This window comes from Dipodomys ordii, unplaced genomic scaffold (assembly GCF_000151885.1).
Source record: "Dipodomys ordii isolate 6190 unplaced genomic scaffold, Dord_2.0 Scaffold8, whole genome shotgun sequence".
NCBI lineage: Eukaryota > Metazoa > Chordata > Mammalia > Rodentia > Heteromyidae > Dipodomys > Dipodomys ordii.
In genome coordinates, this window is record NW_012267224.1 from 6353713 (window position 1) to 6363779 (window position 10067).

Sequence of the window (10067 nt, forward strand, 5' to 3'; positions counted from 1 at the left end):
CTCAGTGGTAGAGTGCTTGCCTTGCATGCCTGAGGCCCTGGGTTCGATTCCTCAGCACCACATAAGCAAAATGAAAAAAGCCGGAAGTGGCACTATGGCTCAAGTGGTAGAGCACTAGCCTTGAGCTGAAGAGCTGAGGGACAGTGCCCAGGCCCAGAGTTCAGGCCCCACGACCAGACCCAATTAAAAAAAAAAAAGAATCACAGATGCAAGTATCATACAGTAATGTCAGCCTGGGCCCCAAAGAGGGAGCCTATCTGAAAAACATAGCTTAAAAATACAGAAGGCTAGAGGTATGGGTCAAGGGGTACAACACTTCTAACCAATCCAGATGTTGAATTTAAAGCCCAGTACCATGAGATAAATGAACAGGACAATTACATAAAAGTTAATAAGTAAATACTTTCCCAATTTGTCAGACCTTTATAAAGAGGTTAAGATTTTATCAGAAATTAAACTTTCCCTGAATCAGTTTCCCTTAGATTTTTAACATGGGCATAGCATGATTTTGAAAAAAGTAACACATGGAAAAATAAAAATTCATAAGAAACATTGTTAATAAGATATATTTATTCTACTGGATATATACAAGTATTAAACTTCGGCCAGGTGCTAGTGGCTCATGTCTGTAATCCTAGCTACTCAGGAGGCTGAGCTCTGAGGATCATGGTTTGAATCCAATCCAGGCAGAAAAGTCTCTGTGAGACTCTTATCTTTAATCAACCACTCAAATATTGGTTCTGTGGCTCAAGAGGTAGTGTGCTAGGTTTGAGCAAAAGAGCTCAGGGACAGCACCCAGGGCCTGAGTTCAAGCCTCATGACTGAAAGTAGTAGTAGTAGTAGTAATAGCAATTTCAATGTGGTTATGCAATCTTTGGGCTGTCTAGATTTTGATATATAGTATACTTTCCTTAAGCTTTATCTAGGCTTTTGATATCTGAAGAGTGCAATTATAGGAGAATGCATAATTATAGACTGACCTTGAGACCATATAAAAGGGATTTGCTATGGAAGATTGCTGTTTACTGGGAATGAATAAACCTTTGACAGTAAAATTCATGCTGAGAGATGCCAGGATTGATGATGCTAGAATAAAACATCCTAACTTTCATTTCCATGTGTTTTCTTTCCTGAGAATCTGTTTTTCCCCCTTACTCTAATCTACAGATGTGAAAGTGTTTATTTTGCTTGATTATAAAAAACTGTCCTATGGATCAATGTGTTTCTATGTTCTGTTCTTTACTTCCTTCGTTTTTATTGCATGCAAGGCTCGTCACGCCACTAGGGTCATCGATGTGGATATATCTGCTAGGAGTCCTGCCCTCGGGAGGCTTACATTCTCATATAACATGTCTAAATACACAGACAAATATGTTACCTTCAGTATAGGAAGCTGTAGTAGCCAAAAGAGTGTAGGAGGCTGATCAGGCAGGTGGACTGGACAGAGTAGAGAAAAACAAATGTCTCCCAGAGGAGACATTTGGACTGTGGTCTTAAGAGACAAACCAGACCACCCTAGACTTGTTTGGTTTTGTTTTCTCAAAAAGGATAAGATGTAGCAATAATACAAGAGTGTTAAGAAGTAAAAAAAACAAACAAACAAACAGCGATCATAAAGAAGAGAAGGGTGGACAGAGAGAAAGGAGGGGGATATTTGGGCATGTGGATATGCAAATATTTAATACATTTTTTATCATTTAATACATATTTCTATTATTTCCCCTTTGGGGAGCTTTTGTTTTCTTTTCTCCTAGTTTCTTTCTGCTTCCTACACCTCACACCAGGAATCTCTGTTCTTGCTCTTCATAGCATTCATTCCATATTCCTTTTTTTTTCCATCCAAGAGAAGTGATGCACAATTTGCCTAGCTTAAATCAAAATTTCAGAGTACATTCAAAGTTAATTCGCAGACAGAACATAAAGGAATCATTAAGATTGATGAAGAGAAGGGAGAATTCTTGTTTTTTTTCAAATTGCTGGAAAACAAAATTAACTATAATAGTGGAAAGCTATTTAAAGCCAGAAAGAGAGGCTGAGGCCAAAGGACAGAGGGAATACAGATGCCTCAGGAAATATAAAACAAGTGATTATTCTCTGCAAGTCTTAAAACATCCCTGAATCTTGACCAACGTTGAAAACGTTGTGCAAAGTGGTTATTTTATCGTGTATTATTTTACTGTGTCTACATCAGAATTTGATGTGTATGTGTTGAACATGTTTATATAAACTGGTCATTTAGGATTTAAATAATACTTCTAGGTGGAACCTGAGATCGCTTCCTGAGGATGCGTGGGTAGATGGTAGAATTCTCGTGTGTGTACGAGGCCTGCATTTGATTCTCCCTTGCAATTTCTCCAACTTTTATTTCTCCGCTCCATTTTCCCAGTCCAAGCACTGCCGCTCTCTTCATAGAACAAATGAAAAGTGAAGTCATATCATAAAATATAATACAAATATAAATGTCCTGTGTTACAGTTCTCTTGGTAAGGCAAGTTGTCTTTAATATTATTTACTCTACTACTGAGTATCAATTATAGGCTCATGAAAGTTTCAGTAAACCTTTGCATCACCTGTCCTATTTTTATGAGGATGAAATCATAGGCACATGATTGACTTGATATTTTACTTGGGTAGTTAAAATTCTCCTGCCAGTTTCAGTCCTTCTTTGTCATTTAACGTTTTTGATTGATTGTTTAGCCAAAGGTAATGTGTTGCATTGCTTCCTGCCATGAACAAATTAAATCTCTAAGTGGAATCACTTGTTCCTGTCAAGGTACTGGCACAGCAGAAGGTGCATGGGACCAATTTTATTCCCGGCATATTTTCTGCTGGCAAGGATCAATTTTTAGGAATGTTAAACTGATTGAAGAGATTACATTTATCTGCTTATCAATTTCAGAGCATCTTAACTTTATAAGAATTAACAAGGTTTCATCATCCTCTGAAACTCTTTCCTTCTGATCTAGATTACTTATCCATCCTATTGAATTCTGGAATAAATCGGACACGGATTAAGATGCATTGTATTCATACATTGGCATGCTGAATTGAAATACCTTTGTACAACTACATAAAGACAATAAAAATAATTTTTAACTTTATGTCACAAAAAATTGAAATAATTGGAAAAAATCATTCATGAATTTAAATTTTTCAAAGGCTCGTACAAGTTTCTTTTTCAAATCTTCCAAAATAACCCCTATAGTATACCACTTTATATAATAAAATTTCACTTGTGGGATTTTCTCAATTATTGTGTAATGATAATTTTACAAAGTGTTAAAAGTTGAATTACATTTGTTCTCTAAATTATATACTTTGTTGTATGTGAAAATCGATAAGTAGATTAATTAGTACAATTTCATGTAAGAATTTCAGTGTTGAAATATTCTAATATTTAAGTAGTAATGTTCAATATTTTATAATTTTCTTAGATGATCATTTCACATGTTTATTATCTTTATTAAAATACTTAGATTTACAGAAATCCAATCTGATTTGGTACAATTCGCCTTCCTACTTGAATTTGTTTTTGTGAAGTTTGTATGGTTAAAAAACAAAGTTTCACTCTGCACTAGTGGCTCATGCCTGCAAACCTAGCTACTCAGGAGGTTGAGATCTGAGGATTACCAGCCCAGATCTGAAACCAGCCAGCCCAGGCAGAAAGTCCCTATGAGACTCTTATCTGCAATTAACCACTCAAAAACAGGAAGTGGCCCTGTAACTCAAAGTGATATTGTGCTAGCCTTGAGCAAAAGAGCTTAGAGACAGAGCCCAGACCCTGAGTTCAAGCCCCATGACCAACAAATACAACAGCAACAACAGTCACAAGCAGAGTGCCAATGGCTCTTGCCTCTTCTAGGATCTCAGGAGGCTAAAGTCTGAGGATCATGGTTTGAAGCCAGTCTGGATAGGAAAGATCTTGAGGCCTTTAATGTGTGTGTGTGTGTGTGTGTGTGTGTGTGTGTATGTGTGTGTGTGTGCATGCGCATGCACCTCATTTATATGCTATTATTAGTGATCAGAGAAGGCTCTGTGTCACAGCCTTTGGTATAACAGCCTTTTGCTTCCGAGGTTTACCTTTACAACACATTCCTATTCAATCTCTGAGTATTGCTTCCAGCTGTTTACCTGCCCATGTGTGCCCATTTGCCCCAATTCTGCAGTTAACACAAACTTTGTAGTGACAGCAAACGTGACTGTACCATGCCCCAACTTTCACATGCAAACATTATCTGCTTATTTCCCCTTCTTCACATATTTGCTCTTTTTGAGTACTTCTCCCAGTAGATCAGTAGATGGAGCATACTCTACCTCATCCAAACCCCTTTCTTTCTCCCTAAGCATTGTGTTTACCAGAACTTCCTGTGCATTTTAAACACTACTTGAAGCTTGCTTATAAGGGAGTTTTGTATTATAAAAGTTCTACATTGTTCTGTTGTCCACACTTTGAGGACCTGGGAAAACTTTATGTTTTTGATAAATGAGTATCCTTTTGATAGAATTTCTGCATGTAAAATCTTTATCTTTTTTAATTTTTTTAATTGCTAATATAAAGGTGATGTACAGTGGGTTACAGTTTATAGGTGAGTTTCTTTGATCTCTTCCAGTTTTTTCCCTCTAAAAAATTATCTTTAAGTAATTGTACAACAAATCCAAGTCACTATGTGAGTTTTCGTATACATTAAATCTTGATCAGTGTCACTCTTTCCATTTTTTCTACCATTTTTTATAGCCAGGGATGTTTAATTTCCTTGCAAAGTTTTGTGCTTGTTTCTTTTTTTCTTTGTAATCTTTGATGATTGTGTTAACTGAGAGGTTTTTAAAACCTGTGTTTAATTTTTTTCAGATCTCTCAAGAAGACTTTTGTTTGTTTGGGGGGAGTTTTCTGGTTCTGGAACATGAACTTGGGGCCTTGGGTGCTGTTCCTGTGCTTTTGTACTCACAGCTAGGGCTCTACCACTTGAGCCACAACTCCACTTCTAGGTCTTTGCTGCTTAATAAAGAAAAGAATCTCATGGACTTTCTTACTCTGGCTGGCTTTGAACCATGATCCTCAGATCTCAGGCCCTGCAGTAGCTAGGATTATAGCCATTGAACCACTGACACCAGACTCTCAAAATGTATTTTTTGAGGGCTGGGAAGGTGGCTCAGTGGTAGAGTGTTTGCCTCGCATGCATGAGGCCCTGGGTTCAATTCCTCAGCACCACATAAGCAAAAAGAAAAAAGCCGTTAAGTGGTGCTGTGGCTCAAGTGGTAGAGCACTAACCTTGAGCTGAAGAGTTGAGGGACAGCACCCAGGCCCAGAGTTCAGGCCCCATGACCAGACCCAAAAAAAAATGTATTTTTTGATGTAAGTACTTGCAAAGCTTCTGATCATGTAAGAATGAAAGTCTTGGGGATAAGGTCTAGAAAAGTATGTGTAGTATGCCAACTATAGAGAACATGGCTCTCTATGTAGAAATTTTCTTTTGTGAGATTCCACAATCTGGACAGCAGATATTTTCTAAAGATTCCCGCCCCCCTTAAATCGTCCTGTCCATAAGTCAGTTTGAGAGAAAAAAAGAAAGCCACCCACTATAACTAGGAAATTCTTTTGAGTAATTTGAAGTCCCTAGGAAAGGTTTTAGAGTCTTAGAAATATCAACGATCAGAGATTTCATATGTAGACTTTACAAGAAGAATGGCCCTTAAAGTAGTAGAGGAAGACAGCTCATTTGGCTTGCTTCCCAACTTTATTGAGCTACTTTCCTCCTCCAGTCCATTGCCACATCTCTGTTATCCACACCTTCTGCTTGCCACTTCTTACCCAGAGCTTTGCCTGATGGCATTTTTAGGATTCCTGGCACTGTCCTGACCTCCAGCTTTGGGTTTTGCTGTCATTTTAGGAGCTTGCTTGTAGACAGATTCTGCTTTCACACAAGTGTTTGGCTCCGTCCCTCTTTCTAGACTGTGAGTTTCTCCAGGGCAGAAACGCTGATGCCTTCCTTGCTCCATCACAATGCCCAAGGTAGTGCTGGACACATGGCTGCTTGGGACCGGCTATGGTTGGATGGAGGAGTTCACAGCCTGGAATGTGTAGGCAGGAGGGAAGGAAAGGGTATCACCAGGACTCTTGGCAGATGAGCACATGGGCTAATCCTTCCCTGTGTGGGAGACAGCCATAGACAGGGAGGATTTATAGATCTCACCACAGACAAAGTCAAAGCTCAGAATGAATGTGGAGTCGGGAAAATTGGATTCTGTAGAAAATAGGGAGTTTAGTGTAACAGAAGATTCCAGAAGAAAAATTGTTTTGCAAAATAATCGTATTTCATTTGATTTGGCCATGTGTTATCCTATCAGAGACAACCTGGAACAACAACAACAATAAAAAAATCGCTGTGTTAATGTTTTATTAATAGGCAAGACTCCGGAGTTTGACAGGGAGGATCATTTATAGGTGGGGAGTGATGGCTGAAATTGTTAAGAACAGATAAATAAAACAGCTTGACGTTTTGGAAATTTCTTGAAGAGGAAAAGAGAGACAGGGAGAGGCTGCACTTGTAACTTAAGAAAGAAGAGCTGGGGGCCAAGTGAACAGGAAATGAGACTTGGCTGAAAAGCCACGCTGTAGAATCAAAAGATTACTTGGTGCTTAATAATGATGATAAAATACAATGATAAAGGTTGTGTTATTCGTCAGACTCACATGATTTCATTTAAGCCACAGAACAACCATCTGGGGGAAATGTCCTTGTTATCCCCAGAGAATCCCCAGTGAAAGATGGACAGTTCATTGACCATGGGTCTCAGAACCTGTCTATGCTGGGAAGGTAAGGAGAGGAACAGCAGAGTTGACCTTTCACTACTGCTCTCCAGTCCTAGCTATAACAAAGCCTGATGGAGCTTGGTGGTAGAGCCATCCACAGACAATCAGGCACCTGGTTATTTTATCTCATTTGTTCTCCAGAAAAATCTCTGAAATAAGCAGAGAAGGTTTATCATCCTAAACCTTAAGACACATAAGCTGGTCCAAAAGAAATAGTTCCCCCTAACCTTCCCCCACCCAGCCATGCCCCAGAATCCATAACTAGAACCATTGGTTTTAGTGCTAATGACATGGTACTTTCCACTAAACCACACAACCTCCCCAGAGAGTGCTACTCAGAGATCAAAGGGTGTGAATGCCATCATTGTCTTTATTATGAAACACTAATGTATGTGTCTAGTCTGATGTGTACACAGGATCCATTTTGTTTGTGCGTGTGTATATGTAGTGTGTGTGTGTGTGTATATATATATATATATATATATATGTATGTATGTATGTATTGGAAAGTCACAGGAAACATTGTGCTCTTCCATGGTAGGTTTGTACAAGTGGCAATGTCCAAGGTATTTTTGTGAAAACTTTATCATCATGGATTCAAAGGTTGAAAATGTACAGTGAGATTGTCAAGTCTTCTCTACAGGTTATGCATACTGCTGTGGCACCCAATGTTAGTTAGTAACAGCTCACACCACATTTTTGGAGGAAGTGTTGTTTGGACTCCATATTTTCAGGGTTTTGGAACAATTGGAATGATGCCATGGAGGAGAACTGGAAATTTATGTTCTTCTTTTCCTAATACCAGCATTTCAACTCATGGTCTCACACTCCCTCTGCTATCTTCCTCTTGGCTAGTTTTCTGCCACTTGAGCCAGGCTACCTGCCAAATGTTTGCTGATTATTTGGAAGATGGAGTCTATCTGATGATTTGAAAACCACAGTTCTCCAGATCTCAGCGTGCTGAGTAGCCGAGGGTAATGGAGGTGAGCCTTTCCCAGGCTTTCCGGAGTGCTTTTTTTTTTTTTAAATTCTTTATTGTGATTAAGTGGTTACATAATTTCCCAACTTTCACAGTATTGTGGGATAGTGATGCTTAGTTAAAGTCACAAACACATTCTAACTTTCATGGGCAAATTGTCTATCGTGGTCTATAACCTTTATGAGTTCTATGAGCTTTGCAATACAGTTATTTCTTCCACATTAGGTGGTATGTACATTTCTTTTGTTTTGCATAGCATCAGCTGTTCCCTCTTTCCCACTTGTTCCCTCCCTCCCATCACTGCCATTGAGTTGCTTAGTTCATTTTGATCAATATCCAGTGCAGCTGATGGGTCCCCCTGTTGTATGTTTTTCCCTGATTCCCTCTAGATCTGTGTCATCCTCCTGGTTTCCCTCTGGTGTGCACATATATACCATATATGTGATCAGCAGCATGGGTATTTAGTAGTGATTCCACCAGATGAGTGGAAGTCCTTTGTTTCTTAAGTCTTGTTAATTTTGTCATATCACCTTACATTTTGGAATTAACATCCACTTATCAGGGAGACCATGTGCCATTTGTCTCTTTGCTCTGGGCTTACCTCACTCAACATGATTTCTTCTAGCTCCATCCATTTCCCTGCAAATGCCATTATTTTGTCCTTTCTAATGGTGAAATAATATTCGATTGTGTATAGATACCACAATTTTTGGATCCATTCATCTGTGGTGGGACATCTGGGTTGTTTCCATATCCTGGCTATGGTGAACAGTGCTGCAATAAACATGGAGGTGCACGTGTCCTTGTATACTGGTTCCTGTTGTTCAGGATAGATGCCTAGAAGTGGTTGGACTGGGTCATACCACTGAGGACCCTCCAGACTGCTTTCCAAAGTGCTTGTATAAGTGTACATTCCCACCAGCAGTGTAATAGGGTTCCTCTTTCTCCGCATCCCCTCCAGCATTTGTCGTTGGCTGACTTGTGGATGTGGGCCATTCTGACTGGGGTAAGGTGTATCTCAGGGTTGTCTTTATTTGCATTTTCTTCACAACCAGGGATGGTGAACATTTCCTCATGTGTTTCTTTGCCATTTTTATTTCTTCATTTGAGAAGTCTCTCTTTAGTTCCCTTGCCCATTTAGTAATGGGTTTGTTAGGTTTGGGAGGGATTAGTTTCTTGAGTTCCCCGTATATACTGGATATTAACCCCTTGTCTGATATATTGCTGGTAAATATTTTTCCCATTTAGTTGGTTATCTTTCTAGCTTAGTCTCATATTTCTTTTTCAGTGAAGTTTTCTAACAATAACAGTTAACAATCCCTAAAAAGTTACCAGTAATGGTTTGATAGGAGGATTTTTTACCCATCTTATTTTTTTCCTAGCCATATATAGCATGTTACCTAAATTCACTTTTTTCCCTCAAGCCTATATTCTTTCTACTATTTTTAACTATGCTTCCATTTGTTTGTAAATTTCAGTCCTAAATGACTACGTTGAAAGAGTTAACGGTGACAAGTGAGAGCGGAAGAAAAGTGCACTTTGAGGCTCTGCTGTGCTAATTACTTGTCTTCATACTCAGGAACTTTACACCACAGCTCCGGGAATCATGATTCCCTTTCTTTTTATATCACTGTGGGACACTGAGGCCAGGAAAATGAAGTCACTCAAGCAACTTCTTACAGGCATAAAATGGAAGAAGATTTCAACCCATGCATTCCTCTCTGTACTCAGAGACTGTCTTTTTGTAAAGTTATTTTTAGTCTATATATTTCAAAATTCTTACTGAGAAATGTAAAGGTAATTAGAATTGATTCATAGAATGATATAATGGCCTACAGGAATGCACACAATAGTTTAAAGATGCACACACCTGTCATTCATGCCTAGAGGGACCCTGCCATCGCCCCTACTTGCCTTAAGCCTCTCTCTTTAGACACGCAATGCCTACCTCTAGCTAGCTAAAGGAAAACGCTATGCTGATACCAGGGCAATAGCTTGTTGGTTTTTCTTTTCTTTCAAATGTGTTTTGAGTTTGTTGTTTTTGATTTTTTTTTAATATAGGGGGTTTATTGTTAACAGTTAATTGTATTCATGTGAAGAGAGTTGATATTCATTAGGAAGGTATGTAGCATTATGATTTTTTTATATATTGTTGGCAGTTTTCACACAAGGGGAAAAAAATCTCTTAAAATTTAGACTCAAAAGGCCATTTCCCTGCCTTAGAGTGCCCCTCTGTGGCCATGAGAGAAAATACAACATTATGCAACTCTTGGACGA

General features: G+C 38.8%; 1 protein-coding gene across 1 annotated transcript in view; it reads left to right on the plus strand.

The window, feature by feature from the left end:
• Nucleotides 1-3015, plus strand: part of LOC105980153 (slit homolog 2 protein-like) — a 149433-nt gene extending 146418 nt beyond the window's left edge. The window contains exon 5 of the mRNA XM_013008894.1: nucleotides 2967-3015. Within this exon, the coding sequence (XP_012864348.1) occupies nucleotides 2967-3015 (49 nt within the window). The remainder of the gene's footprint in view (nucleotides 1-2966) is intronic.
• The last annotated feature ends 7052 nt before the right edge of the window (nucleotides 3016-10067 follow it).